Source organism: Sebastes fasciatus, chromosome 13 (genome assembly GCF_043250625.1).
Source record: "Sebastes fasciatus isolate fSebFas1 chromosome 13, fSebFas1.pri, whole genome shotgun sequence".
NCBI classification, from domain to species: Eukaryota; Metazoa; Chordata; class Actinopteri; order Perciformes; family Sebastidae; genus Sebastes; species Sebastes fasciatus.
Window position 1 is genome coordinate 25,583,216 of NC_133807.1, and position 20,102 is coordinate 25,603,317.

The following is a 20,102-nucleotide window of genomic DNA, read 5'->3' on the forward strand; positions in this document are numbered from 1 at the left end:
GACATGCATGTTAGAGATGCAGAGGATGGACAAAATAACAGACACATATATACCATAAACATAGTGCCATCCAGTACAATAGCCCTGCAATAAATACTACCTTTGTGAAGCTTATAATTTGAAACTGTGTCAGAGAGTTTTGAATCCAATTTATAAGCTTTACAATTAAATGGCTGCTGTATTTATTGCATAATAAATATCCACTTTAACAAGTAATTAGTTTGCTAATTAAATGTGTTTTCACATTAGGTACGATTGATTTGCACCATGCCCGAGTACGATCAGCCAGAAAAAAACTAATTTCTCTGAAAACAAGTGAAGAATGTGCCAGTAGAGTGAGATCATTCCTTATTTCATAGATTTTCAGTTTTACGAGATTTTAATCTGCTATTATTATGTACATTACTTGTTAGGGTGGACATTTATGCCGTTTGTTTACCAAGGATTTGCAAGCCTCTGTAAATCTTTTGTCAGAAGTTCTTGAATGTGCCGTTTCACGCAGAAACGGTGCAGCCATGTGGCGGGCATGCTGACCTGCATCCCTGCCAACACCACTGCTGTAGCTTTAGTGCCATTATAACAGATGAAAATATGTACATATTAAAGTCAGTCATTATAGCTTGCCATTGCTTTATTGCTGTTCAGTTGTCAGTTTGTGCAGCTTTAACCTCAATCTCTGTTCAGACGATTTCACTCATTAGATTATTATTGTAGTCACGTGTAAAAACACTTAATCATAACGTCTCACCCCGTTTTTATAGCGTCAAATAACTAATTAAAACCAAGCTTATCAGAAAAATTAACACTTGAACATACATCAGCGTGATAAGAACTACCTAAAATAACAGAAACCATCTTTGGGAAAAAATCATTTGTTGTGTACTTTGACTTTTTAATTTGGCCCATCCGCTAACATGGAGGGGACGGGCTGTATGACCTATACTGCAGCCAGCCACCAGGGGGCGATCAAGATGTTTTGGCTTCACTTTTGGGGAGCTGTCATGTCGTCCATCTTTATATACAGTTTATGGTTTAAACATTGGCATCATCATATTTGCTTCTTTTTTTTAGTATGTTTTTGCCTGCTGGAAGTTTATTCTTTTTCTTTTATGGTAAGGCTATATCCTCTCAGCATGTGAGCTCTACACATTCCTGACTTCTCACAGTGATTTGTTTAGTTTCGAGGTGGGACTATGTACACACACTGTGTTGTGTTAATGTAGGCGTGGCTAGGTTCAAAACCAGCAGTTCAACTCAGATTAAGTCTTTATGCAAGAGCTCAGACGAAGTATTGTGCAAACTGAGGCAGAAGAAATGGCCGCTCATCCAGTCAACGTGCTGATCACAGGAGGACAATTCGATACATCAACACTGTGTATGACTCACACTAAATGGCACTAATTCATTGACTGTACTTTCCCCAGGCTCAGCAAAGCCCAGACAATACTGCAACATAAGATAAGATAAGCCGTTATTCATCCCCAGAGGGGAAATGTAGTTGTTGCAGCAGCATGAGGATAGAAATAACTACAGATAAATAGAAATAATAAATAATAAGAAGTATATAAAACTAAAATACAAGTAAAAGTAGTTAAATTCAAGAGCAAAACATAGTCTGTGGCGTCCTGCTGTTGTGCAGTCTGTTGGCAGTGGGCACAAACATTTTACATCTGGATGAGATGATCCGGCGGCTCAGTGAGCTGCCCATCTGCTCGTCGCAGAGAGGGTCAGTGGGGTTCTCCAAGATGGCTTTGACCTTGTCTTTCATCCTCCTCTCCGCCGCTACCTCAAGACTGTCCAGTTCCAGCCAGACCACACAGGTGGCCTTCCTTACCAGCCTCTTAAAGGGATATTTCAGGTGTTTTGAAGTGGGGTTGTATACGGTACTTATCTATAGTCAGTGTATTACCTACAGAGTTAATGCAAGGGAGCAAAGCAATGTACTGCTGTGGACGGGGCAGCAAAATGTATTATAGCCACATAAAAGAAAGGCTCACCTACAAGAATTATATCTGTTTAAGTGTACGTTATATTTCAAATATTTTCACCGCTTTATCTTGCCGTCAGACAGCCCTTTCATTCTCCTTTCCGACGGGGAACTGAAAGTGAGACTTCCTCTCTTAGGGTCTCTGGTGTCAGTGCTCCTGTCTGTTTCTCGATGCTGGAGGCACACTCACCGTCACGTACTGTAAGTAATACACTGACTATGGATAAGTACCTCATACAACCCCACTTTAAAATACCCAAACTATTCCTTTAAGTCTGCCGGACTCAACAGCCTCGATGCCACCACCCCAGCACACCACAGCAAAGACCAGTACACTGGATACTACAGACTGGTAGAAGATCTGCAGGAGCTTGTTGCACACAGAAGGATCAGAGTCTCCTCAGGGGGAACAGTCTGCTCTGTCCCTTCCTGAAGAGGGCTTCAGTGTCCAATCCAGTTTTTTATTGATTTGAACCCGGAAGGTACTTGCATGAGTCCACCCTCTCCACTTCCTCCTGTTTCTCTGGTAGTCCACCACCAGGTCTCGTGATTGTTGTTGCACAATGTGACGAAGCTCTTTATCAGTCCTCTGTACTCCTCCTTGTCGTTTTTGTTGATGCATCCAACAATGGAAGAGTTGTTGTGGAAAAAAACAATTTCAAGGTGACAGGAACCCGAGCTGAACTGGAGGAGTGAAGAGGAACGACGCCGGTACAGTTCCTTGAGGTGCAGCGGTGCACTCGACTCTCACAGTGCTTCCCTACTTCTCGAGAGGGCTTCGTGGGTCAGGAAGGTGATTCTGCTGGTTGGTTGATCTGCCTTGTTGGTGAGTGACCTCATGTTCCCCATTATAATTGATGTGTTACATCAAGATTAACATGACCCTTCATGTATACACTGTTGGGTAAGTTTGTGTGGATAAAATGGAGACAACTAGAAGTCAGTTCACTGGATGTTCGTCATCTGTCCTTTGCTCTTTGTGTTGCTTTACACTATTCTGTTCTCTGAGCTTTGAAAAGCCAACACGAACTACACTCAGCTTCATCTTGTATGTTTAAACTATAGACTATATATAGATGGACGACACATCTCCACTTCCTCCTACTGTACGAAAGTGATGCCAAAATATCCTGGATACGGGAGCTACCCTTTATGAGATTTGACGTCATAGAGAGGCGAAGTCTCCCCATGTGACCTTATTTCGGATAAAATATGTACGATAGTCAACGGCAAGAAAAATTCTCTTAAATTAACAAACATCATATGTGTGATTCATGGCGCAATTCAAACAGGATCAAAAAAATATTTGTCTCTCGCCGTTGACTACATTCATATTTTTTCCGAAATAAGGTCCCATGGTCCACCGGAAGGGGCGGGACTTCACCTCTATTTGGAGCCACAGTTAGCGCAGTAGTGATCGCTGGGGCCAGAGCCGCGGTATCGAGGCCCCGCCCACACACCCGCCAGAGCCAATCATGAGCCGAGCACGGCTGCAGCTTGTTAGCGTGAGCCACTTAGCTGCTACGTTAGCACCACGTTAGCTATTTGGTTAGAAAGACACAACAACTACCCAAATATCTCTATAACTTAATTTGTGATCAAACTGACACATGCTCTATTACACAGACTCGGAAAGTTACATCTCCTCTCTCATACAATTCCCAAGCCTTCGGCTCCGCAACTAATTCACTCAGAGCAGCTGTCAATCACAGCTGTTAATCATAACGTCTCCACCCGTTTTTATAGCGTCAAATAACTAATTAAAACCAAGCTTATCAGAAAAATTAACCCTTGAACCTCATCAGCGTGATAAGAACTACCTAAAATGACAGAAACCATCTTTGGGAAAAATTAATTTGTTGTGTACTTTGACTTTTTATTTTGGCCCATCCGCTAACATGGAGGGGATGGGCTGTATGACCTATACTGCAGCCAACCACCAGGGGGCGATCGAGATGTTTTGGCTTCACTTTTGGGGAGCTGTCATGTCGTCCATCTTTATATACAGTTTATGGTTTAAACATTGGCATCATCATCATATTTGCTTCTTTTTTTGAGTATGTTTTTGTCTGCTGGAAGTTTATTCTTTTTCTTTTATGGTAAGGCTATATCCTCTCAGCATGTGAGCTCTACACATTCCTGACTTCTGTGTTGTGTTAATGTAGGTGTGGCCAGGTTCAAAACCAGCAGTTCAACTCAGATTGAGTCTTTATGCAAGAGCTCAGACGAAGCATTGTGCAAACTGAGGCAGAAGAAATGGCCGCTCATCCAGCCAGCGTGCTGATCACAGGAGCCAACAGAGGCCTGGGCCTGGAGATGGTTAAGCAAATGGTGGAGGCCCACCGTCCAGTGAAAAAGATGTTCGCCTGTTGCAGGGACCCAGATGGAGCCAGAGCTGAGGTGAGAGTCTTTACTTCCTCTGTGAGCAGAATTTGATTTTGCAAAGTTGCAGTGACTGAGAAGAAGCCTGCATAAATAAAAGCAGTGGTGGAACAAGTATTCAGATCTTTTACTCAAATCCAACTTTTTCCCAGACATGAAAATATCCAGTTAATGTGTCACTGGTAACCCTTTGAAACAATCAATCATTATCTTTTGAAATGTTCATGGAAAAGTAGGTGAAAAAGTGTTGTGACTGGTGGGATAATGTGTAGACATTTATAGACTGAGTTAACATATTTCTCCTCTTAATCATATATCCCAGCCCAGTAGGCCTTTCTGACAGCAGATATTTTGACTTGTCATTGTAGGAAAAGCACAGGTGTTACTAATAACACTCACGATGGCTCCGTTGTATTCAAGTGTTCCAGTGAGAGGGACCGTGAGCCAACATGCACGATACATTTGGTTCCCTTAGTACCAACTGAGCATCGTTTAAACGCAACAGCCTACCGGAGTAATTGTTGCTGACCATGTCCATCCCTTTATGACCACAGTGTACCCATCTACTTCCAGTTTTTTTTTTTTTTTAACCTTTATTAAACCTGGCAAGTCAATTAAGAACAAATTCTTATTCACAATGGTGGCCTGGCAAAAGGCAAAGCCTCTTGAGGGAAGGGGTTAGGGGTTTCTTGAACATGACAATGAGTTCAATGAACTGACTAACTGCTTCAAACTGACGGAGCAGATGTGGACTTCTTGTCTATCCCGATTTTTTCCCCATTTTCAAAGAGCATGTTATTACCTTTGGGTTGCGTAGACAGAGCAACCAATTATCTCTCTTTATTTTAAAGAACGAGAGAGTAGAACAAGAACTATGTATGTGTATAAGTATGTGTAGATGCACCAGCCAATTAGACTGTTGTCAGGTTATTAAATGGGCGTTATCAGTCGCTATAAGCCCCATAGATGTGGGTCAATAGGGGCCTACTACACCCACTAGTAGGTTTTATCATCTATTCACATGGTAGATCACTGAAAGAAGGTATAAAAGAAGGTATAAAAGAAGGTGACAGTATAGAAAAATGGAAATACTATACATTTATCTCAAACAAACTTGTCCTCTGTGTGTATTTACAGGCCTTGCAGACACTGGCAAAGAAGCATCCTAACGTCATCTCTGTCATCCATCTGGGTACAAGCTCTCTCTTATGTTATATTAAACCCTCTGTCCTGCTCCCACGTCCAGCCTTGACTCTATGAATAGCCCAGGGCTCTGATATTTACCTGACTGTCTGCTATTGACCACCCACATGCTTTCTCTCTCTCTCTCTCTCTCTGTCAGACGTCACTGACCTTCATAGCATAAAACAGTGTGCTCAGCATGTGGGCTCTCTGGTTGGGAAGGGGGGTCTCAACCTGCTGATTAACAACGCAGGCGTCCTAAACAAAGCCCCCTTGCAGGAAACCAGTCCTGAGGACATGCAGTATAGCTTCAAAACCAATTGCATTGGCCCCATGAACATCATTAAAGTAAGGGATGAGGATATCTGAAACTTTAATAGTGTACATTGATAGTTTCCCCTTGCTGACTTTCTTGCTGCTGGTCGTCATTTAGGAGTTCCTGCCTCACCTTCGTGACGCAGCGAAGGCCAGTGGGATACCAGGGATGTCCTGCAGCAAAGCAGCCGTCGTCAGCATCAGCTCAGTTCTGTCTTCAATGGAAGCTGTGAAAGAGTCATATGGCGTCTTCTCTGCCGTCTCCTACCGCATCAGCAAAGTGAGTGACAACCTGCTGACACTTTGAGCTTCATCTGTTGGTGGAGCTGTTCAACCCATCACCTCAATTGCTCCGTCACTTTTTTTTCTTCTTTTGTCTACATATTATATTATGGCATTTTTAGGACTTTTTTGGACATACTATAGTATGGCTTTTATTTATTTTATTTTATTTTTACATACTATACTATGACTTCTTTTCCCTTTTCAACATACTATACTACGGCTTTAAAAAAAAAATTGACATACTATACTATGACTTTTTTTTCGCCATACTATACTGTGACTTTTATTTTTATTTTTTTAATTCTACATACTATACTATGACTTTTAAAAAAAAATGGTATGCTATACTGTGACTTTTTTTTCCTTTTTGACATACTGTACTACAGATTAAAAAATATATATATATATATACTATCCTATGACTTTTTTTTTTACTTTTTTTGGACACACTATAATATGACTTTTTTCAGCATACTATACTACGGCTTAAAAAAAATAAATTTGATATACTATTTGATATATGTACTTTTTTTGACATCAACTTTTTTTGACATACTTTACTACAGATTTAAAAAAAAAAAGAAAATTGACATACTATACTACAACTTTTTTTAAAACTTTTTTTGACATACTATACTATGGTATTTTGGCTTTACATTTACTTTGTATGACGTTTTTCTATATTCTATACTGTGAACTGCTTTTTTTTTTGACATACTATACTATTACTTTTCCTCCCTCTCAGGCAGGACTGAACATGCTGACCCAGTGTGCTGCAGAGGAGCTGAAGAAGGATGAGATCCTGTTTTCTCTGCTGCACCCTGGCTGGGTGCGGACTGAAATGGGTGGGGAGAAGGTGAGTCAGCAGTTTCATACAGGAAACAATGTCGAGGAAGCTCTGAATGATGGTTTACTTTATTCATTGAGAAGCACAATATTAACATCATGTTGTATGATTTCATTTTTCACACACATTCACAAGCTAAGAAAAGCAGCTCTCTTGTCAGACCAAGCAGGATTATCAATTTAGACGGATTAATAAATACTTCATATAATAATCATAAATATATCTGACAGAGTCACATTCATAAAAACTTAATATTAAAGTTTGGTTTTACAGATTCACATCCAATTCACCAGGATAGCATAACTATTGCCATACATGTATCTTCCTAACTTGCTTATTCTGCTTTATGAAATAACTTATGAGGGAAGTTTACACATGAAAGGGAGACACTTTGATTAAAGGGACAGTGTGTAACATTTTGGAGATCTATTAGCAGAAATGGAAATAATATTGTGTGTTTTCATTAGTGTATAATCACCTGAAACTAAGAATTGTTGTTTTTTCGATAGATTAGAATGAGCCGTTATATCTACATAGGGAGCGGGTCCTCTTCACGGAGTACACCATGTTGCACCAACATGTTTCTACAGTAGCCCAGAAGACAGACCAAATACTGGCTCTAGAGAGAGACTTTTTTAAGTTACCTGAAGTCCACCGTAGTTCGCTACACGCTTGTGAAACTGTGGTAACGTGAGCCGCAGAGTGCAAAACCGTGATACCGCCAGCCGGCGACTGAATCTGTTGCGTGGTGTTATTATGTTAAGGATGGCTTCTGAGGGAGGCGAACGGCGTTACCATGGCGGCTCACGTTACCGCAATCTTGGAAAGGGAGGAGTGAGCGGAGGGGCACTCAGTTGGTTGCAATCTGCAACCACACCACTAGAAGTCGCCAAATCCTACACACTGACCTCCTGAGCGAGCCTACATGTTAACTGTGTGTTTCCGACCAACAGGGTATGCTTGATGCTCCGGAGAGTGTGCAGGGGATGCTTAGCGTGATGGCCTCCCTGACTGAGGAGCAGAACGGAGCCCTCCTGGATTATGAGGGCAAGTCGGTCCCCTGGTAGCTTAAAACTTCATTAACTGCAGTCAATCACTAAATGAAGTGAAATAAAGCAATACTTGTTCCAATAACTGTGCTTGTATCATGCTCATTGTAAACATGCATTTAAACGAGTTAATACACACTTGGGTAATTTCTTCCATTTGAAATACATTTCTGTCTGTACGTTTTCACCATGTGGCGCTGTTCCACACTGCCACCTTGGCGGTGCAAATCTTAAGTGGGTTGGGGTTATTCCCATTGATGTTGGCTCCAGGGCAGAAGAAGGGGTACATCTTCTCAGTGAAGAAGTCGGTGAAGGTGTGGATGGGCGTCATGCTGACGGGGTTAGAGAAGGTCACCTCGCCGGAGTCGTAGTCAAGCTGCACCCTGACTCGGGTCAGCACTCCTTGCAGATGCAGCGGAGTGCTGGGCCTCGTCATGGCCGCGTACTCGCCCTCGTAGTGCGAGATCATCCAGAAGCCGCCCTCTGGACAGCCCGAGATGCGACCTTTCCTGTCGACGGACTCCTTGACCACCCCGAGCATCCAGTCTGCTTTGTCGCCCACCTCCACCTCCCAGGCGTGTCGGCCCGAAGTGAAGCCCTCTGAGCCCAGCAGGAACACAAAGTGGCCGAAACGTTCAGGGTTGTCCGGGAGCTTCTGAAGGGATCCGCTGTTGGTGACGCAGGACAAGTCTGGGGAGAGGGACAAGCAGGGGTAGGCGGTGTTGGGGTCCAGGGTGATGGGTGCTGAACGGGGGAAAAAACAGATGGTGATTTTGTAAAAGAATGAAAAGGGAACTCAAGGCACACTGCTTTGTTAAATACGAACCATTTTAAGAAGCTGACAAGCCTACATGGTTAAAAACAAGGCCAGCACATGTTGACTGCACACTGGTCATCCTCAGGGTCAAACTATTGATTAAAGGAATGTAGGACTGACAGCAAGCATTTTAAATAGGTAACAGGTAGTAGTTTGCATGCCAATTTGTTTCATATGTGGCAACAGGGTGTTGAAACGGGCAGTGGATGGGATCACACAGATCCAAAACAAAGGAGAACATACTGGCCGTAGCATTGTTTTCGGAGAAGCCAGTATTTCAATTCGGCATGTTTCCTTAATGTCTAATGACATATCATGGTCATTTTATGATTTATTACAATAAATACATTACATATTGGTCCTTTAACACCTGCTCCAAAACAACTGAGCTGACTTGGTTCAAAATAATTACATTTAATATGTTACCAAACCTCAAACACAGAGTCAAGTGAGTGCTTACTGTACTGAACCAGCTCCGCCATCTTCTCCCACACATGGTACTTGAGTGAACTGACATGCTTGGCTACATTTATAAGAGGACCCGACACTTTTCCTGGATCGTTCTGAGGGATCTGAGCTCTGTGAGAAGAAAATCACACACAGGAATTTACGGATACTGAACAACTTGTAAGCCAAATCTGGTATACAGAACAGATGCAGAAGACGGTCACCTTTTCTTTATGTTGGCATAATTCTGAAATCAAGAGAAAAATAGAGCATTAACTGTTTGCAGGATCAGATGCATTCATAGAGAAACATGTATAAACACTTACCTTAAGGAAGAGAGCATCACTGGAAGCAATCTCATTCTCGATAGCAATGACGGCGTGAGAGAAGGTGAGGATGCCTCTGGTGATGCTCTCCGACTTCTTCTTCACCAGCTCTTTCTTCTCCTCGTCCTCCAGCTGCAGGGCGGCCAGTCGAGCGGTCTCGTCCTTCTGCAGAAACTCCCGCAGCTGCTCAAACTCCTCTTTGATCTGCTTCTCTGTGGCCTGAGTCTGGCTCTAGCACACATGGAAACAAGGCTCAACACGGAAATACAGTGAGTGCACAATAATGTGACACATACTGAGTTGTAGTCTAGTTATCTTATTCATGCCAGCCTCGGTTTATCTACATCTCTAAAGAATAGTGTGTACATCTTCAGTAAGTAAGTGTCCTTAATATTTTGTACATTTAATGTTTTCTCTGGCCATAAAACAAAAAGAAAATCCCTGTAATATCCTGTTATGACCTTGCAGTTCCCTAATTTCCTGTATTTGGTATCTCTAAAAACATCAGTATGTTATACAGTATATACCTGGGCTAGTTTTGTCCAGGTATCCCTCTAAAAAATACAATATTATAGGAGTGCTCTAATTCTGTGTTTAGCGAACAATCCTGATTCAAACTATAAATTTCTGCCTTGCAGTTGTATGCCTCCGCCAATAAGTCAAGTTGCAGTTTACATCCAAAATGTCATCACTAAATCTTTTCATCCTGTTAGAAATGTGTGTGAAATTGTCATAATTAGCATATGAATTCTTGATATAAGGCCAAAAATGTGACCTCTGACCATGAAATTCAAATCAGTTCATCCTGAGATATCGCTTTCACGAGAACGGGACGGACGTGAGGTCACAGTGACCTTTGACCTCCAAAATCCAATCAGTTCATCTTTGAGTCCAAGTGGACGTTTGTGCCAAATTTGAAGAAATTCCCTCTGTGCGTTCCTGAGATATCACGTTCACTAGAATGGGTCGGACAACCTGAAAACATAATGCCTCCGGCCACGTCTGTCGCCGGCACGGAGGCATAGAAATCCTTTTCTAGAAGTGTCAAAATTGCTAACTTAGTGTTCTTGTTTTTGAAGCAAACAGTAAAATACAAATACTGTAGCTCTGACTGCTCTGTCCAAAAAAACCATTAAGACCCAATCTGAGAACTTGCACCCTTAAAAGCAAGCCAGGTGGCTTTTCTAACTCCTTGGCTGACATGTTTACACACCACAACAGAACGTGGCTCAGCTTCAGTAACCTCATGCTGGTCCACCTGTGTTTATTGATACCTTCATGTGCACAGTTGTGTCATCACACTCCTGCTTGGCTTCATACAGGCAACGCAGGTTTTTCTTCAGAGGAACCAGATCTTTCCTCAGCTCTTCCTAAAGGTGGGCGAGGGTAGAGAAACATTAGTGCACAATCAAATTTGGTAGCTCAAAATGATCATTTAGACACTAAAATGGGAATTGTTTCTTATGTTCCTGACTTTGCACAGAAGGGAGGTCAGGGATAACCATGTTTCTTAATTTCACTGCAGTGGTGTAACCCCCGTAACTCTCATTGTAGTGAAACTGACTAAACACTTTTAAACCAACAATATCAGAGATAATTATTTATTTAATTTATAATAAATAGTTATTAATGAAAATAAAAATCCAAATTTTTGTCTTAAAACCATTGTAAAGTCTGATTTATGTCTTGCGGTTCACGGGGCTAGGTTTAGAGTTCTGGGTGGTTGAACCCTCACCCTAGAGCGGCACTGCCAGTGGCGCGGGGCTCCAAATCCGAATTTTGCCTTGGGCACCAAAAGGGCTAGAGCCGGCCTTGAACCGCCGGCCCGCCTGACATTTTAGCTTGTCGGGAAGAACGCTAAATAACGCTCCAAAGTTACGCTTAATTTTGGCGAGAAAAAACTGGCATGGCCATTTTCAAAGGCATCCGTTGACCTCTGACCTCAAGACATGTGAATGAAAACTGTATCTTATAAGATAAAACAAAGGTTGACAAACTGCATAATTTGCAGTTTAAAAAAGGTAATAAATCGCATTATATCTTATTGCAATACTTATCATATCGCAAAATGTTTAAAATCGCAATAAGATCGTATCTTGACTTAAGTAGCGTGATAATATCGTATCGTGGGGCCTCTGGTGATTCCCACCTCTAGCTTAAACCCTTCACTGCCTTTCCACCAATGATTGAAAGCATGTACTGTAGTCGGTTTAAAACCACAACAAACTGCAGCTAAAGAAGAACACGTCACCTTGAGGTCCTGCGCTCCCTCGTCCAGGGGACACACTCGGTGTCCCTGGTGCTTCTTGGAGGTGTGACAAACACAGCAGAGGGCTTCAAAGTCATCCAGACAGAAGAGCTTGAGAACTTCCCCGTGTGTGATGCACTTCTCCTCCACCACCGCTTCATGCTCCCCCGTCCCGTCGGCCCCGTCCCCTGCTCCGAACGTGGCCGTCCTGCGATCCTGCTCCCTCAGGAAGGTGTCGGCCACGTTCTTCAGCGCCAGGCTGACCGTGGGCTCCGTCAGGGAGCACTTCCTCCTGCAGATGGGACACTCGCGTCTGGCCTTCTTCTTGTTCCAGAACTGCTGCAGACAGGCTCGGCAGAAGCTGTGGCTGCACTTGAGCACCACGGGGTCCCTGAAGATCTCGCAGCAGACGGGACAAGACAGCTCCTCTTCAAGCATGGAGCCCGAGCGCGAGGAAACAGCCCGAGGTCGAAGGGCCGAAGCTACCTTGGGACTCTGGAAAAAGGAAAGTTTTCCAGGCTGAGAGGAAGCACGTGGGCGCGCCATGGCTGGTTCCTGTTGGAAGGGAGGCTGCTGTTATAGCTGTAGTTTGTTTGAGGCAGAAAGTGCTCTGTTAGGAAGAAGAAGTGCTCCTCTCTGACTGCCGAGTCCACAGAGTAATCTGGACACTGTTGATGAGTAACCAGGGTTATAGATCAACAGGGACTTGAAGAACAGGTTTACTTCACTTGTAGTAAATAAAGGACATGTCACCACCCCTCATCTGTCAGTCACAACAGGGCTCCGGACTCCAGCTGAGACAAAAAGGCATGTCTTTCTTCTTCATAGAAAAAAGAACAAGAAAGTGCTCTATTTTTTTAGTGAAAAGAACAACAAATACAGGAGGTATGGTAGAAGCACAACGGTGATTTTAGAAGGTAAACAGAAATCAAAACTGCTGCAAACACTTTCTTACAACATTTATAATCTAAACATGCTGTGTTGAACTGAGACAAAGGCCCGGAGGTGACCCCGCTGAGCTCGACCAGCACTATCAAGTTCACTAACGTGTATCTTATTACATTACCTCTGATAGCCTGCTGACACTCAAAGTGATTTCTGGTTAAATGTCATATATATTTCAGGAGCACAGGTGAGAAGAAACAAACACACCCAGGGCTGGTTTCTGTGAATGTTGGAAAACACTCTTATCTGATCTAAATATATAAACTAGGTCTGTCAATCATTAAAATAGTTAATAGCGATTAATCGCAAATTAATCACACATTTTTTATCTGTTCAAAATGTACCTTAAAGGGAGATTAGTCAAGTATTTAATACTCTTATCAACATGGGAGTGGGCAAATATGCTGCTTTATGCAAATGTATGTATACATTTATTATTGTAAATCGATTAATAACACAAAACAATGACTAATATTGTCCATAAACACTCACAGGTACTGCATTTAGCATACCAATATGCTCAAATCATAACATGGCAAACTCAAGCCCAACAGGCAACAACAGCTGTCAGTGTGTCAGTGTGCTGACTCGACTATGACTTGCCAACTGCATGTGATTATCATAAAGTGTTCATGTCTGTAAAGGGGAGACTCGTGGGTACCCATAGAACCCATTTACATTCACATATCTTGAGGTCAGAGGTCAAGGGACCCCTTTGAAAATGGCCATGCCAGTTTTTCCTCGCCAAAATTTAGTGCAAGTTTGAAGCATTATTTAGCCTCCTTCGTGCTAGCTAGCCAGTTACAACCTAAAAATAGCAAGTTGCGTAAGAAATTGGTGGCGTTAAAATGAATTTGTGTTAACGTGTTATTTTTGTTTTTACACACCAAACTAGTGATGTCTGAATGTACTCCCTGTGTTTAGGAAAGACCAAACAAAAAGGAAAACTGCCATGTCGATGTTATTAGTGCATTATAATTGGACATTGACAACAGTGTAATACAAAGCCATCAAAATAATGTGTTCTTCTCAGTGTTACAGTGTTCTAGCATCAGTTTCATTACATTTAGATATTCATTAACTCTGAAGAATGAAACAAAACTACAAAATAGCTTCATACATTTGGATATACTTAAAAGGTTAACACCAAAATGTTTTATTTAAGACGCCTACGCTGAGTAGTTGGTGCAGCATTGCCCGTTTTTTCCTCTCGATGAACAACACAAGTCATTGCGACACGTGATGGAAGTAGTTTGGTTTCATTCTGCTCCAATGAAGCACCAGAATGTATACTTCTAACAGGAACGTATAAAATGCATGAAATGAAGGCATTGTTTTCTTAACAAATTCCTTTTTACACAACTACTCCATCTCTTGCCTTTCTCTTCTTTAATACTGCCTTCTGTAATGCTTCAAAATAAAGTAGTTGCAACACAAGATCAAATCCTTCATCTGTTAAACAAACCCTGTTTTAAAATAGACATCACATCACTTCATATAAAAACACTAGCTATAAAAAAATAAGTCGACACAAACCTGGAACCATTCTCACCTTCAATAAAAGGTCAAATAACACTGATTCTCTGTAACACGGTGAGATGTATGAAAGTAAGACTGGAGTGTTAACTTCATTACAGCATGGAGTGTGTTAAAGGTGAACAAACACCACTGATCTCTCAGTCAGTGAGCTACATGTTACTATGACAATTTTTTCTTTTACCAAAATTAAAAAAAAAAAAAACAGCAGAATTCATTATGAAGATAAAAATATAATAACACATGCTTATAAAACTGATCCATAACAGTAACAGCGAGTAGTTCAGGACGACATTTTTAACTCAGGGAGGCCGACGCCTGGCTTGTACTGTGCAATAACTGTGCTGCTCACCAGGTGAGGTACAATGCAATCTCTGTTCCCATCTGTTGTTGGTTTACAGCGCAGTGCAACACAGTGCAATGTGAACAAAACAAAACAAAAAAATCACATTTCTTTTTTTGCTATCAAAGATGTACTTTGTATTAGCCGTTGTCTTTCATTTCTCCCATTTTAGAGACTTGTGCTGTGCTTGTTCCACTGCCAGCAACTACAACAATGACATGCAGGTTCGTGTGAGGCGGTCAAAGGGAATGCTCATCAGCGTGCTTGTAGTTTCTGGAAAAAGCCGGAAGACAAAAAAAAAAAAGCACTTGGGAAGTCATCACAGTCACCTTCTTCTCCCGTTAACTGCCATCATCCTCTTCGTCCAGGTAGAGTGTCCCAAAAGGGTGCACTCTAAATAATAATAGTAGGAGTATACACTGGAATAAAAAACAAACTCATGACGGTAGTGTTGTGTTTCCTAGTAGTGCTGAATGTTGTGGGTGTCACACACAGGTTGTTCTGCTCCGTTAGTTTGTGGTTACACTCGCCCGACCTTAGCATCGCCGATGGCGCCCCAGACGTCGAAAACAAATTCATCCGGGAAGGCAAAGTCCCCGAGGGTTTCGTCTAAAGCCTCGGCAAACTCATCAGGGTTCTTTTTGTCCTTTCCCAGCTCCACCATGGTAGCCGCTGAGGAGACGGAGAGAGAGGGCATTTAGAGAACAGCAAGCGACAAAAACTAATTCTGACTCCTGTAGAGCCAACAAACACACACTTACCCAGCTCGCTGTCTCTGATGCCCATGTAGCTCTCAAGCAGGTCATCCACCTTCTCAATGGCCTTTTCCTCGAACGCAGAGGGCTGGAGAGAAAAACAATCCAACGCACAGCGTCAGGCAATGCAACGGGATTATGTTTTCTAAACAATACAGAGAACTGTTATTCCACAGGGGTTGTAAAAACACTCACCAGCTCCTCCACAGTAGCAGGACCTTTAGAGCGCAGCCGCAGAGTTCCTCTGCCGGTCCCCAGCTGAACCCCCGATGAGGACCTGGACCCTCCAGACCGCTGGCCGATCATATCTACGCACAATAATTAAACAGATATCCCTTAACACTTAAAAAATTTGGTTTCCTCCTGTTATTCTCCAGTTTTTACAGAGCTGAACATCATGCCCTGTTGCACTTCTTACCCTTTGTAGACAAACTCAATCTCAGTTTGCTCCCACTGCACATTTCTAATTAACAGTGCAGCTGTGAGTCAGTAAATACAGTTTGTTTGGCCCTGTATCTTTTCAACCGGACCCAAAGGGCACCTAAGTATGCCATAATGTGTTTCATACGTGCAGCAAGGGTACTTATTTCATTAAATCAGGCTTGTGTCTATTAATTTCATGCAATAAAATGTTAGATTATCAACTATAAAGCCAGGAGAAGCACTGAGAACCAAAATAAGGTGTAAACAACATGTAGTTTGGTGACTAAAACACAGTAAGATCTAGACTTAAATACCGCTTTCATAGCCACTCGCGACAGCATTGTTTGCCATCAGTGACCGTTGCGAGTACTCCAGTCTAGCCTCGGTTATACGTTCCGAAAGGATTGTTGCACGGACATGAGCTGACGTAGAATCGTGACGAGGAAATATTTGGATCTTTTATACTCCATGCGGGTTTCTCTTCACGGCAAACTGACATACTCAAAGCTCCTCAAAGTTCTCCATTTTCTCCGCCCATCCACGTCCGCTTAGTTAGAAAAATTTGGATGTGCAACAACAGACGAAAACCTGCTGCACAGAACCCTCGCCAAGGGCCGTGTCTGATAATGTGACGTCACATTGGCCGTGTGGGCACTCGCGACCCTCTCGTATGCGGCAAGCATAAATCACGCTGAGTGTGTGCTGAGTGGTTGTCAAGGGAGAGCAGATGAGGCTCTGACTGAAGGAGCACATTGTGCTGTCACACCACATCTGAGATTATGGAGCTGAACAAACAAATATCAGATGACTCCTCCGACACCTACCAAAGGCCTTGAGAGGCTCCACCAGCTTGATAGTGAACTCCTTCCCTTTGGGCAGCTCCTTCAGCATCTTGGCTACCTCATAGTGTCGACACCCAATCAGGCGATGGCCATTGATCGACTCGATCATATCGCCTACGTTGATGACCTGAATCTGGTGGATGACGCTCCCTTCGCGGATTCTCTGAAAGCAGAAAAACTCCAATAAATAATCCAGCTCATCCCTTTTTCCCTGCCCCGTGTAATCTATTCTCATTTCATATACCCGAAAATAGTCCAGGGTCATGCCCTCCCCTGTGGGTCCTTGAGTCAATACAAATCAATTTTCTAGGCTATTTTAACACCAACTCACCTTGATGAAAGCGTAGCCAGCTCCATTATCAGTGATCGTCAACCCTAGTGCATCCTCTCCTTTGTACACCTCTATTTCTTTTCGCTGTCCTTTAATGTGGGCAAAAATAAAGTCCTCTAGCCCAATCTGACCTCCCAACAGCTTATCCATGTCCACCTTGTGAGTGTTCAGTGTGCAAAACATAACCTGCGGGGGGACACAACCAACAAGTAAGATTTACCATAATGCTTTCTCTCCTGATGAACTCACAATCATCACATTCAGCAGAGTGACTCACCTCAGCCGGCGGTATCCCAAAGGCCTCACCAATCTTGGCATAAAGCTCCCGCACATTACTGAAGCCCTCTATGCGGCCTGTGGGGCTGCCGTGAGCAAGCTGAGTGTGGAAGATGAGGCGAGGTCGCATGCTGCTGTGTGGAGGAGGTAGACCTTCAGAGGTGGCACCTTCTCCCAGCCCGACAACACCTCCATCTAGGCCATCCATACCTGGCACATTGAGACCTGCGCGGATGGGCTCCGCTTCCTCGTTCTCCACCAACGGGGACGCCTTCTTCCTTCTTCCCAAACCCAGAGGCATTGTAAGTGCTACAGGGAGAGCAGATGGGAGGGGAAGGGGAGGGAAAGGGAGGGAGGCTGCTCTGGGGGAGTTATGCTACGAACCAGACCAACATACACCTGTTCAGCCGAATCAGCTGCAGGTCTGTTGGATGTTTACTTCACAGTAGTGGTGTGGTCCTCCAGACCAGCTTGAAAGCGGTCTCAACCAGGCGCTGAATGGATGTCCAAGTCCACACATCAGAGCAGCTTACATAGCTGGATCTGTCATGTCCAGCAGCCTGCAGTGGGATGTCCCTCAGCTGCAAAACACACACAGAAACACTTTAATTTTCATACATTTATCAAAGCAGGGACAACAAGTGTAAGGCAAAGCAGCTTTATTTGTAGAGCACATTTCAGCAACAGGGCAATTCAAAGTGCTTTACATAAACATTCAAGAACATTGCGACAAAGTGCAAAAGAACATTAAGACATAATTAAAACAGTTATAAAAAACATTAAAGATTAGAAAATAAAAACAAGCTAAAAATAAAATAAAAATAGAGTATAACACACAAGAGTAAAAGCTCTAGTGCAGTATAAGATCATTATCTGGTTTAATAAAAGGCAGCAGCAAACAGGAACGTTTTAAGCTTTGATTTAAAAGAACTCAGAGTTGAAGGTCCTGCAGGTTTCTGAAAGCTTGTTCCAGATATTTGGTGCATAAAAACTGAACTTCTGCATGTTTAGTTGTGACTCTGGGGACACTAAGCAGACCTGATCCAGATGACCTGTGAGGTCTGGATGGTTCAGAACATAGCAGAAGATCAGAAATGTATTTTGGCCCTAAACCATTTAGTGCTTTGTAAACCAGCAGCAGCATTTTGAAATCAATCTGAGAGAGACAGGGAACCAGTGTAGAGACCCCAGGACTGGACTGATATGATCCACTTTCTTGGTCTTAGTGAGGACTCTAGCAGCAGGTTCTGAATCAGCTGCAGCTGTCTGATCCATTTGTTTAGGAAGACCAGTAAAGACAACGTTACAGTAGTCAAGTCGGCTGAAGATAAATGCATGGACTAGTTTTTCAAAATCCTGCTGAGACACCAGTCCTCTAATTCTTGCTATATTCTCCAGGTGATAGAAGGCTGTCTTTGTAATAATATGCTGTTATTACATCTCCTCTAAATAGTGTATAATGTTGGTTTCAATAAGCACTGTCTAATTACCTCTACTGTAAAGTTACACCTGTAATGGAAAATGACATTGTATGTAATGATGTCTCTTTATGCAACAGTGGAAAGTTACTGTCTGTGTGCTCTTCGTCTCATGTAGTGGGAAAGTACTGAGTGTTTCCTTTTACTGGGACACTGTCTGAGTAAAACAACTCCTTATCTATGCAAAACAACTCCTTTTCTCACAGTCCCTGTTGTAGATTTCTATATAATCACATTGTAATGCAGTGCACTCTTCTGCAGACTCTGTGTGACTCTGTATAACCAGTTGCCTCTTCTTCTTGCAAGAATAAAATACATTAATAAAGACATTTCATCTGTTTGAGATCCTTATTTCAACGTTCATTAGGACTCATCTCTTTCCATTACACACCTCAGCTTGGACAGTCAGGGACATCACATAGAGCTAATGCTAGCTGCTAGCTGGGAGGCACATTCTCCACACTTCTTGCAACATAAACAACTGACAACTACAAACCAGAAGCTAGTTGACTCTCTGGCTAGTTTAATCCCTACATTAGAAGCCTGTCTTGTTTCTGGAGAGGGCTGGACAGCTGAGGTTAGTGAGCTAGCTTCACTGTGCTGATGAGAGAGGAGTAAACATGGCAGGCCGGTCAGTCATTCTTCTTACCGGAGTTTAGCTCTTCTTCCTGCTAGCTTAGCCTGCTAATGGAGCTGCTGGGAGTTGTTAAATAACACCGACACGCTGGCAGATTAAGGTCCCAGTATGTGTTGCTGCTCTGCTGCTGACAGGTCGACTCTTCTTGGGTAGATTGTAGTAAGAACAGTACCTGTATGTCGGTGTGCTGCTGTAGATTTAGCTTTCTGTCTGTCAGCCCAGCAGGGGTGGAACTATGATGCCTTCAGGTTCACTCGTAAATCCCCACTTCCCAGTGGAGCGACTGTTTTAAAGGCTTAAATACCATGACAAAAAAATGCGACTTGTCAAACAACTGTGAACTTGAATTCACTGGATGCTGTATTATTTTAGATTTCTTCTGTTTTTCGTGCTTCAGAAAAAGAATGAGGCATGAGAGTGCTGTTTTAGGGCACTTTTTTGATTTAAACGGTCAGAGTATCTTTTGGTCGTTTTATTTTCCTTTCACTAAAAGATATTAAAAAACTAAAAAAAGTTTTTTTTTAATTTTTGTTTTAAAATACGAAAATTAATATTGAAATACAAGACGTTTTTCTTTATCTTTATTTTCATTTTCTATTTCTAAAAACAAAAAATAAAATCACTAGAAGACAGAAACGAAAAAACGCCCTG

The 20,102-nt window shown here is 42.5% G+C and overlaps 3 protein-coding genes across 4 annotated transcripts; 1 reads left to right on the plus strand and 2 right to left on the minus strand.

Annotated features, from left to right (window-relative positions):
• Positions 1-2,507: 2,507 nt before the first annotated feature.
• LOC141780972 (C-signal-like) lies at positions 2,508-8,132 on the plus strand. The gene is made up of 7 exons (XM_074656458.1): positions 2,508-2,813; positions 4,153-4,387; positions 5,507-5,561; positions 5,712-5,899; positions 5,985-6,146; positions 6,897-7,007; positions 7,952-8,132. Exons 2-7 carry the CDS (start codon positions 4,199-4,201, stop codon positions 8,063-8,065), a joined length of 819 nt encoding a protein of 272 aa, XP_074512559.1. The 5' UTR covers positions 2,508-2,813; positions 4,153-4,198; the 3' UTR covers positions 8,066-8,132.
• LOC141780969 (E3 ubiquitin-protein ligase TRIM39-like) lies at positions 8,070-13,656 on the minus strand. The gene is made up of 6 exons (XM_074656454.1): positions 11,889-13,656; positions 10,912-11,007; positions 9,638-9,868; positions 9,536-9,558; positions 9,325-9,443; positions 8,070-8,791 (listed from the first exon to the last, which is right to left on the minus strand). Exons 1-6 carry the CDS (start codon positions 12,429-12,431, stop codon positions 8,232-8,234), a joined length of 1,572 nt encoding a protein of 523 aa, XP_074512555.1. The 5' UTR covers positions 12,432-13,656; the 3' UTR covers positions 8,070-8,231.
• A 129-nt stretch (positions 13,657-13,785) lies between these two features.
• gipc1 (GIPC PDZ domain containing family, member 1) lies at positions 13,786-19,770 on the minus strand. 2 transcript variants are annotated; one of them, XM_074656457.1, is made up of 7 exons: positions 19,624-19,770; positions 17,338-17,917; positions 17,061-17,246; positions 16,712-16,892; positions 15,660-15,772; positions 15,471-15,552; positions 13,786-15,381 (listed from the first exon to the last, which is right to left on the minus strand). In XM_074656457.1, exons 2-7 carry the CDS (start codon positions 17,635-17,637, stop codon positions 15,230-15,232), a joined length of 1,014 nt encoding a protein of 337 aa, XP_074512558.1. In that variant the 5' UTR covers positions 17,638-17,917; positions 19,624-19,770; the 3' UTR covers positions 13,786-15,229. The 2 variants fall into 2 exon arrangements, with proteins under 2 accessions (XP_074512558.1, XP_074512557.1); XM_074656456.1 differs by having other exon boundaries at positions 19,464-19,725.
• Between the last annotated feature and the right edge of the window lie 332 nt (positions 19,771-20,102).